The 23,799-nt window shown below is 40.9% G+C and overlaps 1 protein-coding gene across 18 annotated transcripts in view; it reads right to left on the bottom strand.

The window, feature by feature from the left end:
* Window positions 1–23,799, bottom strand: part of DTNA (dystrobrevin alpha) — an 892,688-nt gene that overhangs the window by 78,078 nt on the left and 790,811 nt on the right. For 8 of the 18 annotated variants that reach the window (XM_069220106.1, XM_069220107.1, XM_069220103.1 and 5 more), the window contains 4 exons: window positions 17,207–17,304; window positions 11,365–11,478; window positions 2,869–2,965; window positions 2,054–2,074 (listed from right to left, as the gene is read on the bottom strand). In XM_069220106.1, coding sequence (XP_069076207.1) covers window positions 2,054–2,074; window positions 2,869–2,965; window positions 11,365–11,478; window positions 17,207–17,304 — 330 coding nt within the window. The remainder of the gene's footprint in view (window positions 1–2,053; window positions 2,075–2,868; window positions 2,966–11,364; window positions 11,479–17,206; window positions 17,305–23,799) is intronic. The other 10 variants (XM_069220108.1, XM_069220115.1, XM_069220113.1 and 7 more) reach the window with 3 other exon arrangements.

Genomic DNA, 23,799 nt, shown 5'->3' with positions numbered 1-23,799 from the left:
AAGAGGAAATAGGAGGCACGAGGAGCAAAGCCAAACTATTTTGGGTAAAAAGACAAGGTTATTGTTAACAATATTCTAAATCTACACACATTATACAAAAAAGCAGCCACACCCTGAAATAAGCCGTGAATCAATGAAGGAAGACATGTAATATAGCCTAAAAGGAGTAGTCCATGGAATGAAATCAATATCTCAATAGGATGAAGAGTATTTGACTACTGGGTAGTATACAAAACTGGAAACCTGTTATAGGCTCTGCGGTTAAACAGGGTATTTTTTTTTAAGAATGGCCAGGCCTAAAAACTCCAAAAGCACCTAAATAATGGAACAATTAGTAAGCCTTGGAGACAGCCTGAAACAATATTCTAAACCTACACATATTATACAAAAAAGCAGCCACACCCTGAATATAGCCTTGAATCAATGAAGGAAGACATGTCATCTAGCCTAAAAGGAGTAGTCCATGGAATGAAATCAATGTCTCAATAGGATGAAGAGTATTTGACTACTGGGTAGTATACAAAACTGGAAACCTGTTATAGGCTCTGTGGTTAAACAGGGTATTTTTTAAAAAATGACCAGGCCTAGAAACTCCCAAAGCACATAAATAATGGAACAATTAGTAAACAATTGTATCCGACCCTTGACAGAGCTGGTAGTTCTTTCTTAACCAAATAACTGGTGTGGCTTTTAAAGTATGCTACTTATCATCTGTTGTGTAACTGCTTTTCCAGTAATAAACTTCTTAGCTTTCTCTGGCATAGAACCACATCCAACTGGATCCCAGATCTTTAAAGGCCATTAGGTCGAATTGCCACCCCCATCTTTTTTATTTCAGCAAATCTATTTATCATTATTCTTTTTTGCATTTTGTTTAGATTTTGGTATGCATGCATCAATTCTGATAACCGAAGGCTTATGTAAAATGGTGTTACATTAGCTGGAATTTGATGTGGTGTTCTAAGTGCACCAGGAGCTGAAGGCATGAAGCCAAGTAAATATAAGATTAATTTTTAACTCTGTAGCACCGTCTCTAATACAGTTGTTCTTTTAATTCTGGGGAGATCGTCTCCTACCATTCTGTCCTATAGTATAACGTCAGTTCCTCTCTGTCACATTCTGTAGAGGCTTTGGACAGGAAGTGGTATCCAATGCCCTTGCTGTGAACCTGGAAGGATTACTATATGCAAGGTCCTAGTGTCCTTAATGTGACATGACACTCCTTAAAGACAGATGTACATTGCGGTTTCTAACTAATCATTGTTAGGTACTGCAGATGCCAGTGAGAGTATCCAAACCGCTGCCGAACACTGATGGTGACAAAGCAGAGATGTAAGGAAGGATTCTGGTCGGGGAGGCGCCACTATAATGCTGAAGAATCAGAACCAGAGGGAGAAATGGGCATTTAGGAAACCGTTAGGCAATGGGTGGCAACAGATTTGTAGGCAACATTTATGTATTGGGCGACATTTTGTTTAGAAACAATGAACGCAATGCTTGAACATGGCCTGTGACCCATCTGCTTGTGAAGTAGGCAAGAAGATGAGAATGGCAGCCATTTTGAAAAACGCCTCTCTACTGGAGTCAGTCGGTATCTTTTTTACTTCTGGAACACTGACAGAAATCTGTGATATTCAGATAGTCTCCTAACGTAAGGGTCAGTTAGTGCCAAGTAGTGACAGAAATAATTGACTGAGCTTTTCATACTACTGGGGATGAGTCTGTTGAACAAAACTTTACACCTTTAAAGAGACAGACACAAAGACGAGATACCACTCAAGATTGATCTATTGTTTACCCTAAGTACATTTTGAAGACCGGCTTTTCCTTCTAGTTGTCACCGGGAATTCTTATTGTTGAAGCTTCTATAAATTATTAATCAAAATAATCAAACTGTGATTACTAGAGTTGGCGTTAAGCTTTGCAGATTACTTAGTTTTCACTCTCACACCAGTGCAAAAGCAAACACAGCATGCAATAATATTCACAACCAATGCAAGGTGCAGATGGGCTCAAAAGGTAGTCTGGCCTACACCAGAGGGTCTGGACTTACTCCCTGCTTCAGCTCTTCTTCCTGTGGAAAGGTTGGACCAGCACAAAAGTTAGAATGTTGCCTATCAAACAAATGTGAGGCTCTAACTGTCCCACTATTTGCGTTTGGACACAGTTGCACGTCTTTAACAAAATGTAATTCTTTCTAATTATGTCTGAAAATCAGCTCTAAAAACAGGGTGGGTGCCTGACACTGCATTAGGTTTATTCATCAAATACATTCTATCGAAGCAGAATTCGAGTTGTACATTATTACACATACAAATACATCTGTGCTGCCACTATTTCGACCCCCCCGGCGCATTGTACCTAAATATTCATGTGTAAATTTGCCAAAAATAATCAGAAATAGACCAAAGAAAGACCATTTTATTGTAGTGTATCTTTGTTTGTGCTCACTTTAATGTTTTACAAAGGGTACCTCTCTGTCCTGCAACTCCTCCTCTGTGGTAACCTAAACACTGCCTCTCCATATGGGGTCTATTCTGTCCCACCACTCCCCATCTGGGGGAACTTTGGCACTGTCACTCCATTTTGGGGCCATTCTGTCCTGCCACCCCCATTTTGGGACGCGTCTCTGCCACTCCTCGTTTGGGGCCGTTTTGTACTGCTACTCCCCACCTTTAACCTGTTTTGTAACTGCACTTCCCATTGTTGCCCCTTCTCTACAGACACTTCCCCCCTTTGGCCATTTACGGTTTGCTACACATCATATTGGGCCCATTTTCCTGTGCCGCCGCTCCCCGGCCGGGCTTTCCCTGTCCTGGTACTCCACATCTCCTACTGTTTCTCAGGGCCATAGTCACACTTGGTTACCTTCAGCAGCTTCATCAGTCCTTCCAGTTGCACCATCAGTTCCATCCTGCTCTCCTGCAGAGCAGACATTCTCTGCTCAAGCTCATCCTTTCGTTGTCTGAAAAACAAGCAGAGGACATCAGGTTTGTAACCACCGTCACTATGCTATATTCCTGTGACTGAGACCAGCAGCCTCCTCTTCAGCGACAGTTTATATTAGAGAGCAGCAAGGTAGTGCATTGGCACAACCCTTGAATCCTATGCAGAATTCATTAAATAGGACAATTTGCAGCCTCTCCATCATCTCTCTGTGTAGTGTCTTACTGTCTGCCAAAAAACTGTGCCTAGTGGCTTAGGAGAATAAAAGGAAGGTAACAGACGCATAGTCGACCACACACAATTTGGGATGGCCCGACCACCCATGAAAAACTCAACCTGTCACCTTGATCTCTTGTTACCCAGGCAACTAGACACAACTATATACATATTAAACACAACCCGGAGATACATATGGACCGATACCATTGGTATCTGTGGCAAGTAAAATTCACCAAGCTCACAAAGACTGTAATTTCTTGGCCAAATGTCAGACTGTATTATTTTATCTGTTGATTCTCTGCCGCTTAGTATTTCTTAGTGTTTTATTTTCAGTCTTTAGATTTATGGATTGAACACCCTCTTCGTAAAGCATACTTTTATGTTACTCCACTGTCAGTCTTATGCTATGGACATTAAATCTAAAACCACACCACCAGCAAAATAGGTTTGCTTTCTAAACTGTATTAAAGATCCTGAGTAATTTAGTGTTAATCATCTTTAAAACAAATTAAGATGTACACAGAACATTTACAGTCTCAATATTGCTTCCACAGTCACCAAACCATTTCATTATTTGAATAGTAATACATCTTTGCCCGTTGGTTCAATACTGTCCTATTGTTCTTTCTATATCCATCCATTTCAATTTTGGGACCTGGTAAATTAATATTTGTCTTGATTTGATCTTAATGGTATAAACATCTAACAGATACAGTCATTAGTTCATGAATGACCCTCCAAATGAGCACAGGTATTCCCTCATATCCAGTTCTGCAGAGAACTATGGTTTTAAGTCCCAAACCAATTCACAGTCAGAGGACCCATTAAAGATTTCCACCATGTCTTAGCTTAGCTTGTCACCAATGAGGATATCCCCGAGAGGATGTCTTTAACTTAGCAAGGCCTTGTTGGCGGCAGCATATCTCTGTCTGTCCTACAAAACAGAATACCTCTAATTTTCTACATGAAAGTTAGATTTCTTAGTCAGTTCTTAATATCTGCTTCCGCTTCAAAGAGGAACAGCCAAAGTCTTGTTTCCTCTTAACATCTGCTTTGGTTTTATTAGAAGTTAAGTTTGTCATGCCAAAGAAATTTAGATAAATAAACCAATGTTTCCATCGCATGTGCGTCAAATCAGGTATTCCCCTTCCCTTATTTTTGTCCATAATTTGATCTTTTGTTTAATGTCATCTTGAGGCCGTCCTTATTGGTCATCCCACATGTGCACCAATTCCTCTCAAAACAGTTTTTAGCACTGCCATGAAGGTTTGGAAATACAAATGCATTAAGTCGATTAAAGATTTCTTTTATTGGTTGCCACAGGAATCCTGAACTTGGTTGGAGCAGGGTTGCCAGTGAATTGGCAGGAAGAATATGCTACGCACACAAAGAGCATGGCATATCTGGAGAGTCAACAAGGCTAAATTCTATTTCTATCTTCCCCCTCTGCAACTAGCTCTCTCTTTAACTATTGTTTAGAAGGAATGGAAGACCTTTCGCTTCAACAGGACGTTAGGGAGAGAAGTGCCTGGAATTCAGCTTCATATTGCTGAGTCTTGGCTTGTTTGTTTCCTGATCTTCTTTGTATAACCTGAGGCTGGGTTCAGCCATAGCTATGAGTTTTGTTTGATTACGACCAATTATGTATGACTTCCTTTAGTATTACTTTGGAGTTCTTATTTGTTGCATATATATATATATATATATATATATTTTGCGTTTGGTTTCCAGATGAACTGTTTGTTGGGGCTCATATTTTGATGTGATCCAGTGTTTTTGTCTGGAGTTGTTATAGGGCATTGTCTCTTGATGGTTTTTCACATTGATGGGCCACATTTTGGTTTCAGGTTCACTTAGTGGTCCTTGTTAGGGATCTTGGTTTTAGTGGTGCTAGTTGGTCCTATGGAATCCTAATAGTTTCTTGTAGACCAAGGCTCTGATTCACAAAATCATTTATGGATACACGAAGTAGTAGTGCAGGGCTACTGTTTTATGCACTCTTACGTGACTTGGTGAATTAGCTTCACAATACACAACATCATGCTTGTAAAAGCAGGGCCGGACTGGCTGAAGGGGGCATCGGGCGTTTTCCTGGGAGGCCGGAAGGGTAGGGGCCGGCTTGGCAGTGGTGGCAGCGGGTTTTGTGACTGGGGGCCAGTTTTGCAGAGGTGCTGCAAAACTGGCCCCCAGTGACAAAAGCAGCAGCAAGCTCGCACTTGCACCCTCATTCCCCTCCCCAACCCAGGGGGTAGTCCCAAAAAATTGTCAGGGCTGCTTTGGGCTCCAAACCTTGCCCTGTGTAAAAGTGCAAAAACGGCACAGACCTCTTTATTTGTACTAACCGTATATGAGAATTCCCGGACTATTGCAATTTTAGATATTTTGGGGCTAATTCACAAAGGCTTATACGAGTATGTCAAATAGCACTATAGGAGTATTACTTTATGTATTCCTAAATGTCTTTGTGAAAAGTCCCCTATATTTATTTAAATTCTACTGTTTGTTATCGGACTGATAAAGTTGGAGTCTTTTCAGGCTGCAGAGCAACTGATATATTGAAAATAAAAAGAAGTTGATCAACTGAATAGGAAACAAGTAAAAATTGCATTATTACAATTCGTTTCCCCCTTTCCTCATCGGAATTAGACTGGCAGAAATGATTCATAAGTTTGCACATTTGTTTTGCTAGTTATCTCTTTCAGGCCCATATTTATACTTTTTGACGCTAAACTGCGCTAACGCAGTTTAGCGTCAAAAAGTTTTGCGCCGTCTAACGCCATTCTGAAGCGCCAAGCGGGCGCCGTATTTATGGAATGGCGTTAGACGGCGCAATCAGACCGGCGCTGCCTGGTTTGCGTGGGAAAAAACCACGTAGACCAGACAGCGCCGGCGTAGGGGGAAAATGGCGCATGGGCGTCTTAAAATGGGGCAAGTCAGGTTACGTCGAAAAAATCGTCTTAACCCGACTTGCGCCATTTTTTAACGACGCCCATCCCCCATCAACATGACTCCTATCATTGTAAAGATAGGAGTCATGCCCCCTTGCCCAATGGCCATGCCCAGGGGACTTCTGTCCCCTGGGCATGGTCATTGGGCATAGTGGCATGTAGGGGGGCACAAATAAGGCCCCCCTATGCCACCAAAAAAAAATATAAAAAATAAAAAATTATACTTACCTGAACTTACCTGAATGTCCCTGGGGTGGGTCCCTCCATCCTTGGGGGTCCTCCTGGGGTGGGCAAGGGTGGCAGGGGGGGTCCCTGGGGGCATGGGAGGGCACCTGTGGGCTCATTTTGAGCCCACAGGCCCCTTAACGCCTGCCCTGAGCAGGCGTTAAAAAGTGGCGCAAATGCGCCGTTTTTAGCCACGCCAACTCCCGGGCGTCTCTTTTGCCCGGGAGTATAAATACCACGTAAAGGCCTGGGAGTCATTTTTTAGACGGGAACGCCTCCCTTGCATATCATTAACGCAAGGAAGGGGTTCACGCTAAAAAATGACGCACATTCCGGGAACTTTGGCGCTATTCGCCTCTAACGCCATAGTATAAATATGGCGTTAGTTGGCGTTAGTTTTGCGTCGAAATTGCGTAAAAAAAAACGACGCAATTTCGGCGCAAACGGAGTATAAATATGGCCCTCAATGTCTCTATAATCTTCTTCCAAAAAATGAGGCTCTGGTGTTTTCACGTATGTTGGAGACTTACAACGATTCTGTACTGTGTAACATGCATAGTATATATTCAGACCTCGTGTATGATGTAATACAGTTACAATTATGCTCCAATATGCAATGGCACTTTTCTAATGTCTGAACATGCTTCATTCCGTTCTCCGTGTATCAGTTTCTTCCTCAGGTCTGTGTCCTATTTCTCATGTTCAAATGCGATTGTCGGACAGTTTCAGAGAGTGCTCAGAAATTGAGTGATTTATCAAATGCTTGTAAATGTTAAGTAACTAGCTACTGCTTTGGAGCTTATTGGATATATCAGAAGTTTATAACTAGGTAGATCACATTTTCCCTTAATCTTTGCACTCACTAAGCTTGCAAACTAAAATATGTATTTCATTTTTGCAGTTGTATTTCTAAAAGGTAATATACAAATCCTTTGCTATATCTAACAGCTACTGCACCCCCCAAAAGAGTTTCCATTTCACAATTACTGTACTCTAATGATGGCATTTCACACTTTGGCACATTATACAGATGTCCTGAGATTTTGTGCAACGGTGTGAAAGGGAAAATAAAGATTAGGTGGGAAGTTGAAAACTTTAACTACTTATGTCAGGTTCCTCAATAGTTATGTGTGCACAGTGTATACTCACTGATGTGCGTTTATGGCTATGGCCTGTTTGCATGTGTGAGGGGTGAGTGTTACCAGGCTAGATTGATCTCCTATAACTTAATTTCCCTCCTTCTCAAAGTTACTGTTGAATGGGGATCTCTCATCGGGCATATATATATATACTATGTATGTATATATAATATATATATTATATATGTATATAGATAGATAGATAGATAGATAGATAGATAGATAGATAGATAGATAGATAGATAGATAGATGGATAATCCAAAAAGATGCTTCAAGGCCACGAGGAACATCTTGTATAGATCGAAACGCTTCACAATTAAACCTTTGACTTAAAACCAGGCTTTCGAGTGCGAGTCTTCAGTGAATCTGAAAAGGCACGTTTTTGGATTAAAAGTGGAGGTATCGCCGACCGCAAACTCGCACTGACCCCCGTGTAGGCACATGTGGCCAGCAGTTGTTGGAACTTGCGTTCTCATAGATATATATATATATATATTTGTAAATCAAACTCGGTGAATACAAAAAGACACCGGACGGCTGCACAATGCCACAGGGATCATATTTGATGAAGAGAAAAAATATCCAAAAGGAGAAAAAAAGAAAATCTTCCAATGTCAATCCACCGTCAGCAATTTATTTGAAAAAAATCAATCAATAATAATAAAGCTAGAACCAAATCACCATCACGCTGTCCTGGCCAAATGTCTACGCGTTTCGGCAGACGCCTTCAACTGGATGTATATATATATATATATATATGTATATATATATATATATATATATATATATATATATATATATATATATATATATATATATATATATATATATATATATATATATAGTTCCCTCCTTCTTCTACCTGTATGTCATTTGTTTGGTAGAATTGACTGGAGGGAGATGACTAAGCTACCTGGATTACCTGGCTGAGTGCTTGCCTCTTACCCCTCTTCAAGTTCATTTTTTGGGTGAAAATTCTGTGAGGAAGAAGTTCCTCAAACAACAATTGACACTCAAAACAATCTTCGGTGGAAACTATTTTGCAGCAAGATACATTTTACCAGGCAAAAGTGTGATTCACACCTGGAAGTCAGAACTTCTGCAAGTATGGTTTCTGCCTGATTGAAAAGGCATGTAGCAGGCCAAATGCATTTGATACATGAGCGTGAATTCTACTCCTTTATGAATAAAATAAGATCTTATAGTTATTAATTTGCATTTTAGCAACGTTGATAATGAAGAACCCAGCCATTTCGGACCATTACTGTGTAAAACTGATGTCTTTCTTCAAGAATAATATTCTGAAGACCTGGTCTGAAGTATCAGAGAAGTTGAAGAGATCACATTTTGACCCAATTATACTTTCCAAAATCCACATATCGTTCTCATCTTTTACAGTATTAGGTCACAACCAAGTATGCAAAGCAGCCACTAAGCTGTAAGTGTCGAACAGTCAAGTCATGTTTGCTGAACTTCTACAATATAATTTTATTTTCCTGTGCTTTGCCTGGAGATAGCTTGAATCAGAAAACCTTAAATACACAAGGAAATGTTGCCATAAAAAGCAGACTTACATCGGACAAAAGACATACTACAAGAGGTGAGCCAACCGCTGCATGTATTTGTAGTACATCTACGTATCACAGGTTAACCAGTTTCTTCAAGGACAGCGTCTGACGTCTGATCAGTCTGCTAGTGCTTCATGGATACAGAAGCTGACTTTTACACCATTGGACAAGAGTTACTATTGCGCAACATGTCCCCAGTGGACATTAGGAGAAGCAAATATGTCTTTTGTGAGAATGCCTTTTAATTGGCATTTATTCTTGTGTGACTCAATTGGTTTAGATTTTTTTTTATATTAGGAAAGGTTAGTTTATTTGTGAGAGTGAGATGTTGATTGTTCCGCGAACACATTTTTAGCAGCCCAGGCAATATTTCTGCCAGCTGTAGTACTCCATACACACTGGAAAAAGTGATCTTGGGACATTTTCAGCAATTTAGCCACTTCACAAGGTTGCGCTGTAAAGCTGATGCCTTAGCAGAAGTTATTGAAGCCTCAGCCTCATCCGTGACCCTTCATAGCGTGGACTGCAATGAAAAGGATTCTCAGGTTGGAATGCATGAACACCTCCAGCCTGTGTGTCCTTGTGCTCTGCTCAAAGCATGGTAGTGGAGGGTGTTTGTGGAAGAATGTCATGCATTTTGTACCTTCAAGTGCCTGGGATTTATACTTCAACGGTAGAAGCAATGAGATGAGTGATAAAAGAACATATCACTCCGATGTCAAAAAAAGATCTGTCCTGTGGATTCCGGCACATACATCCCTTTGCCTTGGCCTGTGCTGGAATGCCAAGAACTTATTTACATAGCATCATTATCCCTAGTTTCCACATTGAGTACTGTGGCAAACCGAAGAGTAGGAAAGCTAGCTCTACAACAGTCAACCAGGAGGTCAACAATTTGTTGGGTCAACACTGGCTAGGCTAAAATTTCTACTCAACTATGACCTGGCCAGTCTTAATCAGTTAAATCAGGTTGTAATAAATCAATGAATAAATGAAAGGGGCTCACCTGACTAATCCTTTACCTAACTTGCAGTTTCGCCACTTCACTCACTGATAGTTTTGGGTACAAAGAAGGACGCTTACTGAGCTCATGCATGTCTCTTATCCTTTCCGTTAGGAACCACTCTACCAGGATCATGCTTAATTGACAAACACGCGACTTCTGAAGTTTCTGTTATGAAGGGCCTGCTTTTCTGGTTGGAGTCGCAAGCAAGCACATTGCTATTGTAATTTAAAGCAATGCCTGTTTCCACCGCTAAGGAAAAAGTCTTACTATGGCCAATACATGTGGCAGCTTCTATTTGTTTATAGATGTATGGTCGTACCACTGTCCTTGTGTACAGCGTGTGTAAGTTTTACCAACTTCCAAAAACCAACAGATTTTAAGATGGATACATTCTTACTGATGATTCACAGACCAAACAACAGATTTTCAGTGTAAATCCTTTAGATCCTTTAGACATGGTGCATTGTACGCATTGTGGTGTCAGAAGTGAGCTCACTCTGGAGCGTTTAACCAAATAGCTAATCCTGCTACCCCTTCCTACCAAATGCTGTATAAGTCTAGGAGTCCCGGCCCGCCTATAAACCGAAGCTCAATGGTGATGTACACTGGGGTAGTGTAGAAAATGGAGTGCTTTAGGGCAATTGAGAAACTGGAACCGCAATATTTGGTTAAATGTGGCGATGTGAAAACTGGCATGCCAATGTGTGATTATAGTGGAAGTGCAGAACATGTTATAGAGATGTGTGTCTTCTTGGTACAATGCAGAAACTGCCATGGCAATGTAGGCCTAAGTGTGGTGATGAAGAAAGTTGCCAGTACAATATTTAAAACTGGTGCCATTTCTCATGTCATACACCTTATGAATGGCATTTCTGTGATGAGAGAGAAAAACAATGTGTTGTAACCAATTCAGTGAAGGGACAAAAACAATGTCCTCAGTCCAATAGTGACATCTGTTATTTGCTACTGCAGGGTACTTAATGCACCTGGGTACTGAAGCACACTCCAAGTACTGTAATGTTTCATAATGTCCACGTTTAAGTATTCTGTTAGATATACTTGGAAAACTGTGGTCACTGGCTACACTTGCTTCCTCAAAGCAAAATGGGGCTGGTATTTGCACCCCACCAGTCTCCTAGATACCAAACTCCAGCGTTTGGTGCACATCTGACTTCATTTTGCTGTGCATCTATTTTTGCATTAATAGCAATAGTGATCTTTTAAATATATTGTGGTCTGTGGCACATCAGCTGGCCTTTGACATTTCCTTTGCAGCAGTAGAACCAATATCTTAGAGCAGAGCATAACTAACCTGAGGAGCCGGAGCTCTGCAAGTAGAGTAGGGTTCTGTTGTGCCTTCTCTGGAGTAGGTTGTGATGCCTGTTCATGTTCCAACCGTAGTCTCTGGATCTCTTGTAAGATTTCCCTTGGGGGAGGAAGAGGAAATAGGAGGAGAAAAGGAACAAAAATCAGGTTACACATTCTTATCATATCTCCTTGACAACTGCACTTTTAAAGATGTATTGATCTAGAGCAGAGGTATTCAAACTTTTTGATGCCGGGACCCCATCTCAAAGACTTTTAGGCGTAAGGATCACCTCCTGAAAAAAACGTCTAGAACCTGGTACTCCTCATCATCGACAATCATAATGTCCCCAATTCCCACGACAAAGCATTTTTATGGTGAAGAAATAATATTAAACACTGTTTAGCAAACCAAAGGTCAGTGAGTGTGGTGGAGTGGTCAAAGGTGTGACTACAAACAAAGGTCCTCATTTATGAGGAATTGACGTGGGGCAGCACAGCAAGTCTTCTTGCTACACTGCCCTATGCCAATATAAAAGGGCAGGAATGGACCGTATTTATGAAATACAGTGCATTTCTGTCCTTTCCCCCTGCGCTGCCTCACAATTTGCTCCCTAGCGCCAATGTAGGTAGGATTGTTTTTGTGCAGGAAGTGGCACCTTCCTGCACAAAAACAATCCAGAGAGGCATTTTCCTCTTTCAATGTGTGCTGGAATACAACACACATGGAAAGAGGAAACAATGAGGAGAAATGAAAACATATCTCCTCATTATGTCTGCTCTGGGAGGCGTAAGGTTTTGGCACTGCTCCAGTTTACGTGATTTTGAAAATCTGGAGCAGCATCAAAATCCATTGGTGTTGCGTGGGAACAGCCACCGCAACGCCCATGGGACGCCTCCTTGGCGCAGAGTAAGGCAACGCAGTGGCTTGCGCTGCTTTGCCTTACTCCATATCTATGAGGCCACGCAAAGCCATGCAGGGTGGCTTTGAATCGCCTCATAGGTATGATTGTCAGGCTTGTGCTGCTGGAGGGTCACAAAAAGTGATGATTTGGGATGCAAACCTCTCATAAATAAGCTCCAAAATAGTCTGTATGTTTTTTAAGGTCTTTCACCGTCAGGTAGCTACATATAAAATAACACCCAGTTTAAATGAAAATAACTGGAGAGGACAGAAAGCACTGTGAATATGTAAGTCATTATTTTATATTTCCATTACACACAGTATAGAATAGACTACTACAAAATGTGCATAATGTTTTACCGTAAAATAGTACTTCCAAAATATAGATTTTAGTAATACGCAGACCTTACGTAAAACAGTTTTTTTTACATAACGGTCCTTTCCACACCTCCTTAGGGGTAGTAATCACTGTAAATACAATTACAATTAAAAGCATGCACTTTACAGTTCAGTTGTTAACTCTTTTTACTACCACTCAGTAAGAATAACTCTTTGTCATCACAAAGCTTCCAGAGATTTGATCAGTACCTGCTCCCAAGCATCCCTTACATTTACAGATTACAGTTTACATTTGAAGATTTACTGGTAGCGCATATGTGCATTTCAGGCATGCAGGCACCCTGGAAAGAACGCTTCTTTAGATGTCTGCCCCTCCCTCGGATTCACTTAACAGGAGACTCACTGAATAAGATTTCAACTGAAGCTTTCTAAACTATCTAAATTAACCATCCCAGGATGGTTGTTGTTTTCCTAAACAAAGATGTTTTGGTTTCAAGGCAGAAGTGGCTGAGGAATGTGCGCCCCCTTCCGATGACCCCACGGCCCCCCTGGGGCTCACGACCCACAGTTTGAAGACCCCTGATCTAGAGGAATAAGGGGACATTTCTCAGCACATCATTGCCTCTGTGGGGTAAGGCGGGCTAGGGCATAGTGCATGGTACATCCTGCTGACTTTCTCTAAATTCCTAATCTGCACAATTCCCAAGGCACACTTCGGGCTAGACGGTGGAAACAATCCAATTATAATGCTATCGCCACGTCATGCATAAAAGCTTTTCTGTATTAGCCAAATAACACTTCTATCCCAAAGATTTTATTTTATTTTATTTGAAAAAAGAGATGTGTTTTTAATCTATCGAGATATATCCCATATTTATACTTACAAAACAAACATTTTATTTTGGAACACATTCAAATGGTGCATGAAGACTAAGACACAATCCTTGTTTAGAAATCATTCAGCAAGCATTTATGGCGCCTGATGATTTTAGCGGTTAGGAAATCATCATATATGATCCAGGACTGTCATCCATCATTACAAACGGAGTTGCTAAGAGACAACATCTCCGTTTTTAGGTCTTGTGATGGTAAAAGTGACTCCTTGCATGCAGATTGGTCTTTGTGGGAGTGCTATGAAGAGGATTTAGTATAAACGTATGACATGCTGTTCAGTGAGCTTGCAGCCCGTAAGCCACGCATATCATTGCCGTTAAAGATTCCTCATTGTTAATGCGTGGTGATGCGGAAAGTGAAGGCTTTAATATCAAAGCTAAATCACTATGCAAAGGAACCAACTGCACCTGGGTTTCTGGGGGTTAATGAACAGCAGACACACATGCAAGCATGCCACGGAAGTGCTAATCTACTCCTTTACAAACCCCAGCAACTCCGCACCACAAAAGTAATTGCTCACCAATATCTACAAAGAGCCATGCACCAGGGAGCTAAAGATTTACAAAACAGGCGATTATTTGTTTATAAATAAGCTACCCCATGGATTAGCATTTCCACGACTGCTACCACACACATCAGAGAGTTGTTTTATTTCCAGTAGACTTGGGCCATTTCATTCAGTATGTGTCCACAGCAAACTGTACAAAATGTACACAAGTGAATTTGAACAACCCTACTGTTAAAAAAGACGCACACCTGACTTCTCAGCTTCCCAAAGGCCAGGGGTTCGTAACCTTTAGACTTGTGTGGACCCCCACTGAATTATTACTGGAATCCATGGGCCCCCAATGAATCATTATTGGAAGTCGGGGACCCACAGCCTAAACAATTTCTGTGACCTGAACCACAAAAAACAAAACTACAAAAACAAGTGTACACCAAACGAATGCTCTAATATTGAACTATTTTGCTTAATTCAGGATCAAATATAGACACAATTTTAACATTTTCCATTTTGCTTCTTTATTTCTACATAATGTATTCACTTTAAAGTATTAATTTAATTATTCTTTAATTTTGGAAAACAGTCGTGGGCCCACCCAAACCAAGCAGATCCATCCCAGGCAGAAAGCTTTGTTTAACACCCACCCAGAAGAAAGGAATTAAGGGCAAGTGGGGCAATCAGGTATCAACAACCCCACTTCCAGCCCTGGACTCGCTTCTGAGCTGAAGGTCGAACACCTGTACAATAAGGGTGGTATGTTTGTAATGGGAACACAAGGAAACTGTGGCCTGCCTTCGCCTCCTAGTGTGAAAGTGTTTGACTGCCAAATCTAGTAGAACGTGGCACGGTACATGTTAACATTGTGCTAAACTCATCAGATCAAGGAGGCAGTGTCAGTTTATATAAAATAATTCAGTCAGCCAGCAAGGAATTGTAGAAGAAAACGTTAAAATTGTGTTCTTTTCTTGTAGAGCAAAATATGTTGAAATTAATACAAGTTGTTTTAAAATTCTGTGCTTTTAATTTGTAGTTTTTTTTAAAGATTATTTAGCGCAAAAGGCATATAATTGTATGACTTACAAAGCATTTACAATCAAAAATACATGAAAGCAAAATAAATAATGTTTAAAACATTTCATAAAGCTCACACAGCCAAAGCACTAATTCACACTTTTCCCAAAAAACTCTATCCCTTAATGTAATTATCTGTGAAATCCCTCAGCCGTGGAGGCGCATATTTACATGCCGCAGAAGCAAAATACAGATCAAGGCGGCCCCAATGCTGACGTGTGTTATCTTGAAGACCGGCAATCGTGAGTGGTCATGTTTTTTTCTTTAATGTAAGAGCATGTGCGCGTGTCCTGAAGCAGATCGGAGCACCTTTTGTAGCCTTCAAGTTTCCTCCCTCTTGCTAACCTTGATGGTTGGGCTTGCTTTGTAGGGTGGAGACTAAGGGCAAGATGTTCGACCACTATGGATTGTGTCTCGCAATTTGGGAATTTTAGCGATTCGCAAATTGCGAGTTGCAATCCCTAGTGTACAACAGTGTCTTTAACACTGTTTGTGATTCACAACTGGGTCGCAAGGGACCTGCCTCATTAATATTCATGAAGCAGGCTGCAATGTGCGACCAATTGTGAATGGCTATAATCACAGGGATGGTGGCCTGCTGGGGTCAGCAGACCACTATGTCTGTGATTGCTTTGTCAGTAAAGCAATTTTTTCTGTTGTAATGCAGCCCGTTTACTTTCATGGAAAACTGGATGCATTACAAAAAAAAAAATGAAAAGTTTTCTTTTCATTTTTTAAGAGTAGGCAGTGGTCCGTGGGACCACTGACTGCTCTAAAAAATTGTTTGCACTCCCTGGGGACCCCTTCCCATGTGCAAATGTGATAGCACCAATTTGAAATTGGTGATAACTGTGAATCTTTTGCAACCGCATTCCCAGTTGCAAAACATTCCTTCGTACCAGTGCGACTCGCTATGAGGAAGGGATGTCCTTGGCACACCCCCTCTTAACAGCGACTTTCACACCCTATTTTGCGAGTCAGTAATAAGTTACTGCCTCGCAAAATAGGGTTGGTACATGGTACAAGGCCATTGAGCAAATTTGCCGTTTGTGACCACTAAATAGTTTTGTACATCTGGCCCTAAATCCTTCAAGGTTTTCTAAAGCATGATGGAAACAGTTGCTACAAGATTCTAGTCGTTCTTGATCCTCCTATTTAGATGTAGCTCTTCCGTAAAATATTCCTAATAGTGCTTACCAGAGCTTTACGATTCCAAGGCTATGTTCCGAGCACCCTTTCATCTTTTCTCCTGAACGGTGTGCATGGATCAGTAAATAGGATCCCTGATAGGATACGTAGACAGTACCTCTCACAACCATTCGAATTCCCATTTTTATAAGTCTTTTCAGTAAACCTTGAGCATGATTAACTGGTGCATGTCATAAAAAACATATTATTAATGCATAATGCAAAAATACCAAGGATTGAATGTTTTTCTTGCAATGGAAACTGGCTGAAGCGTGCGCTAAATTTCAGACGTCCTTTTCGCTAACCAACTGTATGTCTGTGCGTCACAATTCTGGACGTAAACTAAGTCAAGGAATATGTGTTTTATGAAGTCACACTGCAGCTCGGGCCTGAAGAGTGGGATTGATCTTAGAACTTCATATGACTACGAGTAAAAATCACTAAGCATGTAGTTGACCCACCATTTCAAAACAACCAAAAGGAACAACAGCTGTAGGTACTGCCTGTATCGATAAAGCACAGCTAACCTTCTGTGAGCAAAACTTTATGCCTTTGTATGACTTTTAAACCGTAATTTTTAGTAGTTATCCGGCTAATAGTGTAAATACTAAGATGGGGCACATCCGTCTCTGGATTGCATCATGCCTCATATTCAAAGTTTCAATTGCGTAAAACTATTTCAGCATTTAGGTTTCCATTGTGATTTTATTTTATATTTGTATCTCATGAGCCCGTTTTGTTCAAGTGCAAAGTAGGACAAAATCTGAAAGCAGATCTTTTTATGCCATTTCTTATTGCCGCACTTCCATGCAGTACGCCATGCATAGACACATTTACAAATGTCCTGCATGTGACAGCACAGCCTTCCGCTATCTTTCCGATGAAATGCCCTCGACGGACTCCATTCCACATTAAATATTTGATTATCTATGTTTGAAAAACCATTACCTATTCTTGTTCTCAAGCTCTGCGATCAGCTGTCTCTGCTGCTTATTGGCGTCGATGGTGAAGGATATGTCCGTGGCGCCTTTCTGCTGAGCTTGCTGCTGTGGAGAAAGCATGGCAATGTAAGACAATCTGCCGCATGGACTATTTCATCTGATCGAAACAGCAAGAGCCATTACGTGGGATCCCATTTTAGGTGGACGGGGGGGTCCAGAAAAAAAGGTCTTTTAAATTCTAAGGGGCGACCAAATAACAGAATATGGCCCTAAATATTTGCGGAATGGCAGTCATTCATTATTAGAACTGATTTATAGTATATTCTCCAGGTAAAACAACAAAAACATACATAATATGCAGACCTAAAAAAATCCCCAGCAGTGGCAAAAACAGACATGATATAACCTTAATCTCAGGATGGCTAGTTAAGATGACTTACCTTGCGAGGTTGGTAGTCCAATGCACAAACAGTGCGATTTGCCTTCTTCAAGGAAGCCATGTAGAACGGATACAGGCAGTCCCTGGTCTGGAGATGTTTCTGCTGCCTGGCATTGTGATACACTACAGGGCGGCTCGCCTCTGATCAGACTTATTACTGTGCCGGCTAACCGTATATCACATGGCACACCCATTGATTTTCTGCCAGGCAGAAAATGGATGATGGATGGTTTTTTTCATCCAAGAGATAATGTTCCTGGGATGCAACCGAATAAAGATCATTCTGCGCAGCTGAAGGGCAAATACCACTGCTTGTTTGCTTGTGTATGCGAAGGAACAGGCAATGATTCTCCCACCGGCAGGAACGCACAGTTTAATGTCACAGTAAGGGTAATTCCTTACATTAATCCACGAGTACCCTGAGTAGTCACTGTATTAAATTATTAAAACCTTACCCCCTCTGCTCTGTTGTGCTTTTTTGCTTCTTGCATCTTTCCTTGGTAGTTTTTTTGTGTTTGGCTACTAGCTGACTTCATGCTGGCAGAGGCTAAATGAAATGTGTGACTCTCCTCCCTCTACTACAGTTGCAATGTTTATTGTTGTTTCCATGATAGCCCATCACTACTGTATCATAGGCCATACAAATAATTGAGAGCCAAGTGACTTCCTGTAGACATCATGGTTCCCGGCGGCATGATAAGTAGTCAGGGGCCTACTCACAAAGCCATCTTGGAGTACGTAAAGTAGAGCCCCTTTTACGTACTCCTACATGCCTTTGTGAATTGACCCTCTAAAGAGGGAAAAAATTGGAACATTTAGGGGGTATTCATATACATTTCGGACAAATAAAAAGAGTGTGTCCTGTTCGCACTTTAACTAATAGGGGTTTGGACGACTCAGGGATGATTAAAAAAGGCCTGTAAGGGCACATAAACAGTACTCATGCAGTGCTACTTTCTTTACTCATAAATGCTTTTATGAATTGTCCCCTCACGTTTCCTCCATTTCTCCCTTTACAGTGCGAAATGGCGCAGAGATCAACTCCTGGCCAAGCAGCTGATGAAAACAGTGGTCAAAGCACCATGGTGGGTACCTCACGAGACACGCTATGTGACCACAGGGGACATCGTTTCTGAGTATTTATAAACTAGATTGATAGCTCATCTAAGTAAGTATCCTCATGGTGACTTCAGGCACTACAAGTAAATAAGACTGCCATCGCTGGGCTAAGTTTTAACTTTACTTATTGCAGAACTAGGGTTTGACTGTGAATTAAAATAAAAAGGTTAATAGAGCCTCAATTACTCGTTATGAAAAAGCATATTCCAAGTCTAACACTTGCATATGGTGCTCTGTCACATCTTTTTAGGTATTTTGACCTCAAGATACAAAACGTCTTGTGGTATGACAAAGGGAAAACAGAAACAATGGAAACAAAAAACAGGATGGGACAGGTATGTGTAAAGGATAAGGGTAACAGCTAAGTTAGGGGTATGGGTAGAACTTAGGGGAATGTTTCATGTGAAAGGATAAACTTACGGGAAGGAGCGAAATGAGTTTCACTCTGATTAAAAAAAATATAAAAAATACTAAAGCAACGCATATTTACTATTAATTAAGATTAACAATCGTAACGAATTTTAAAAATAAATTAATTAAAAAAATAACAATGTACGAGGGTCTCTCCCTGTAAATAAAAAAATGGTAATCAAGGGGTTTAAATCGAATCACCCGAAATTGATAACCCGAATTTAATGAAAAAATAATTTATAAAACACATACAAACCTGAATTTCAACACCTACGGCCTGATTTTGAGTTTGAGGGAGCGGTTAATCCGTCACAAGCTCTGAGCAGTTGATAATTGATCTTTTCCATTTTTGTACAGGGGCTAATAACAACATCCCGCATTTGGGGAGGCAATGCCTTTTCATGTATTCAATAGCTGTACATGGCGCTCTTCCGCCCCAAGAACGAATTTCAGTGCTTTACAAGTGCTTTAGGGCGCTTTACATGGCTCTTGTGTAGGGATTCACAGTTACAGTCAACATGGGCGAAGAACCAGGAACCAGGGTGAGGGGGGTAGGAACTAGAAAGGGGAGTATGGAAGATACACCCCAACAACACAATAGCTCTAGACCACGGGTAGATGACTTGTTATTTTATGTAATATGATCTATGTTATCATGCCCTAAGCTATCTTATGTGACAGGATCTATGTCATCATGTCCTATGCTAGAGCACTGATAGCTGTAGAGCGGACATCTGACACTGGCGTGCCCTCTTCTTTTGGAAAACATATCTGAATAGTGACATATTATACTATGCACTACTGGACAAATATGCTGTTTCGAAAGATTTTTTAACAACCAGTGTATACTGAATGCAAATAAAAATGTTGTTTTGTTCTGTAATTTCTTATGGACGCTTCTGGGCTAAGATGTGAAATAAGAGAGTCCTTGTTCACCAAGCATTGGCTTTGCCAATAGGTCTTGCCTGGGCAAGACCTACTGGCTTTGCCAATGTGTTTTAGCCATCTTGTACACCAGTGTGATTGCTGTTCAGCATGGCTAAAAGTTAGTGGCATAGAGGAGAGTGGTGGGGAGTACTGTAGAGGCGAACGGCAAAGAGTGGAGTACAGTGTTGTAGAGTGGAGTGGCAGAGTGTTGTGTATTGCAGTGACATAGTGTGGAGCCATGTAGAGTAGCATACACCGGAGTGGCACAGAGTAGAGTGGACTGGTGTAGAGTGCATTGTTTTAGAGTGTTGCACAGTATAGTGGCACTGAGTGCAGTGGCATTGAATTCAGTGGCATATAATGCAGCATCATATAATGTAGTGGCCTAGAGTAGAGTGGTGCATAGTAGAGTGTAGTCGTGCAGAGTGGAGTTGTGTATAGTAGAGTGGCACAGAGTGGAGCGGGCCAGGGTAGAGTGGCACAGACTAAAGTAGAGTGGCACAGAATGGATCATAGTGGCAAAGAGTGGAGTAGAGTGGCGTAGAGTGCAGTGACGCAGAGTAGAGTGGCAGAGAGTAGAGTGGCATAGAGTGATGCAGAGTGGTGTGCCGAAGAGTTGAGTGTTGAAGAGGGCAGTGGCACAGAGTAGAGTTGAGTGGCATAGAGTCCAGTGGTGTAGAGTGCAGAGTAGAGTCGAGCGGCATAGAGTGCAGTGGCGTGGTGCAGAGTAGAGTAGCATAGAGTGGTGCAGAGTAGAGTGCAGTGCAGTAGAGTGCAGTGACAAAGAGTGGAGTTGTGTAGTGTGCATTGGAATAGAGTACAGTGGTTAAGAGTAGAATGGTGTAGAGTGCACTGCCATGGAGAGAAGTGGCACAAAGTGGTGTAGAGTGCAGTGGCGTAGATTGTTTCAGAGTAGAGTGAAGTGGCATAGAGTGGAGTGGTGCACAGTAGAATTCAGTTGTGTAGAGTGGCATAGAGTGTAATGGCCTAAAGTAGTGTAAAGGGAAGTGGCATATAATGCATGGTGCAAGAGTAGATTAGAGTGGCATACAGTTATTGGCATAGGGTGGAGGGGCATAGAGTTTACTAAAGTGCCTTGGCCTGGACTGTATTGGCATAGAGTGTAGTGGCATAGAGTGCAGTGTTGCAGAGTGGTGTAGAGTACAATGACAGAGTGGAGTTGTTCAGAGTAGATTGGTACGGCCTAGACTGGAGTGGTGTAGCGTACAGTGGCGAAGAGTGCAGTGGTGTTGAGTAGAGTAGGGAAGAGTGCATTGGCATAGAGTAGAGTGATACAGGGTAGAATAGAGAGGAGTAGCATGAATTGGTGTAGAGTGCAGTGGCGTAGAGTGGAGTGGTGCAGAGTGCAGTGGTGTGGAGTGGTGTAAAGTGGAGTGGTGCAGAGCAGAGTGCAGTGGTGTGGAGTGTTGCAGAGTAGAGTGGAGTATTTATGGTGAGGTAGCACACTGCCATCACAGACAAAACATATTCCGTTGAAACAACCATTACATTTGCACAGACACACAGCTTTACTAATACAACTATACAGTGCACAGATGAAAATATGTGGAAATTGCATAACCTAGTTTCATGATTTGTTTTGATCATATTAAAGTATTTGTTTCCAACACATTTCAGAAATCACAAAAATGTCTTTATTTGAGAGTTCATAATTCTGATATATTCTGAAATACTTTCACAGTTCATTTAAACAGTGTCATGTGCTAGAAAGAAAACTCTTTCCTACCCCCAGTATCCAGCAAGATTGCCACATAAACCCCTCACTTTGAACACAGAGAAAGAAAAGCAAACAACCGTCATTGGAAGACAGCACCTGACATTTGACCTCGGTCTTTGAATGCACAGCAAATGTGACAAGATACGAACAAGATTTAAAGGCCTGCTAAGCAAGTTTGTGGCAGGATACAGAAAACATGGTTTAGACAATGAGAGGGATGAACTGAACCTGGAGAGCCTGAAGCAAGTAATGTTATCAAACTGAAAGCCAGAAAGTGTGAGTTCCAAACCACAAAGTCAATGGTAATCAACAAGGGGACAACTTTCTGAAAGTCCCTGAGATGACTTTCACAATCCAGACAGCTACACTGTCCAGTAGGCTGTGACCTTAAAAGCACTGTTTTGTACATGCCTTTGCTTTGCACTCGCAATCCAGTAAAAAACAGTATCCAACTTAAAAAGTGCAAGAAAATAGTTTCATACAAAAACACTCTGGGAGTGGCCACATCAGAAGCCATTGTTTTTATTTGTATACCTTTTGATCCAAATATTTTTATAGAACAATAGTACATTTCTGAGTCAATGAAGGGCACAGGTCAAAAACATTACTTTTTGTGTTTAGTTTTTAAAACGAAATAAGCCCAAACACAGAAAATATGTGAAATAAAATATAAAAAGTAACATAAAAAACATCAAAACGTTACATTCCCTTGGATAATTCTGGAGTGATCCCTTTGCCAATATGTATAGCAGTGCATGTATTAATTTACAGTCATAAATTAACTGCACCCTCTCCACAGTCCATCATAGCTAATTTCTAAATGTAAGTACATTTTTGGAGTGTTATGTTTAATATAGTCTCCTTCGAGACAGTCTATGAAAGAAACCGAGTAAGCAAGAGTATAAGCGTTGTTCTACTAAGCAGACTCAGTTGTCCACAACTTGAAAATACCAGATCTTAGCCATAAACATAACTACCCCTCAAATGTTGAAAGTTGATGGATTGTCATTTGGAAGGGTGTGTCATGTGCCTAAAATGTAGGTAGTTTGTGGACATTATAACCATCACAACCAAACTGACCTGCACAGGAGTTCCTCACAAAAATAAAATTCCTACATTCCATGAAAAAAACCTGCATTTCTAAATTCTTTCCACAGGTTGCAGTCTCTCACTTTCCTACTATTTAGATATTTTTTGCAGGAGTTATTTTACAATGTGAGGCACCTACAACTAGGAATACTCTCTAGATCTAAACAAATAGCATCCTTTTTGCTGTAATGAACCTGCCAGCAATATACTGCTGTAGTATGCTGAGTTTTTTGTTTAATATTTTTATTGTTTTAAGGAAAACGGTAACAACAAAAACCGACACACATCCCTCCTCTTTCCTGAATGTCCCTCCATTACATAACCCCCATTCGTATCTTCTTCTCTCACAACTGTGACGTTATTTGTTCTTGCTGTTAAGCATGCTTGTTTAAACTTATGTTTTTAAAGAAAACTAAATTCCATTTTATCCTAGTGTCAGTGGTTCTGGGTGGCCTATCAAGTTTGGTAAAAAACAGAGTCCTTCATCTAACATTTACTAAGAAAAGTTATCAAAACCTTCAATGAATGCCATTTTATTTTACAACCCCCCTTTTAGTAGTGGAACCTTAAGTTATTTGGGAGCATATTTCACCAGCAGGACTCTTCTTCGGTCAACTTTGGTTTGATAGTGGTTTAGTTCTTAAGTTATTTGGAAATCAAGAAACAAAATGCAACTGAGAATCGCTCATCATAATACAAATAGAATATGATGACCGATTAACTTTCATTTTAACTGATAGGTTTCAGTGGTAATCTGGGTCAATAGAGCCCCTTGGATTATTACAAACAACAAGCACCATATGGGCACATCTTGATTGTGTTATAACACACACCTGACGTCACCTAATCACTTCCGCATTTTTTGTCTTGATATTAC

This window comes from Pleurodeles waltl, chromosome 2_2, assembly GCF_031143425.1.
Source record: "Pleurodeles waltl isolate 20211129_DDA chromosome 2_2, aPleWal1.hap1.20221129, whole genome shotgun sequence".
Classification (NCBI taxonomy): Eukaryota; Metazoa; Chordata; class Amphibia; order Caudata; family Salamandridae; genus Pleurodeles; species Pleurodeles waltl.
The sequence above is the reverse complement of the archived record's forward strand: the minus strand, read 5'-3'. Positions and strand labels throughout refer to the sequence as shown.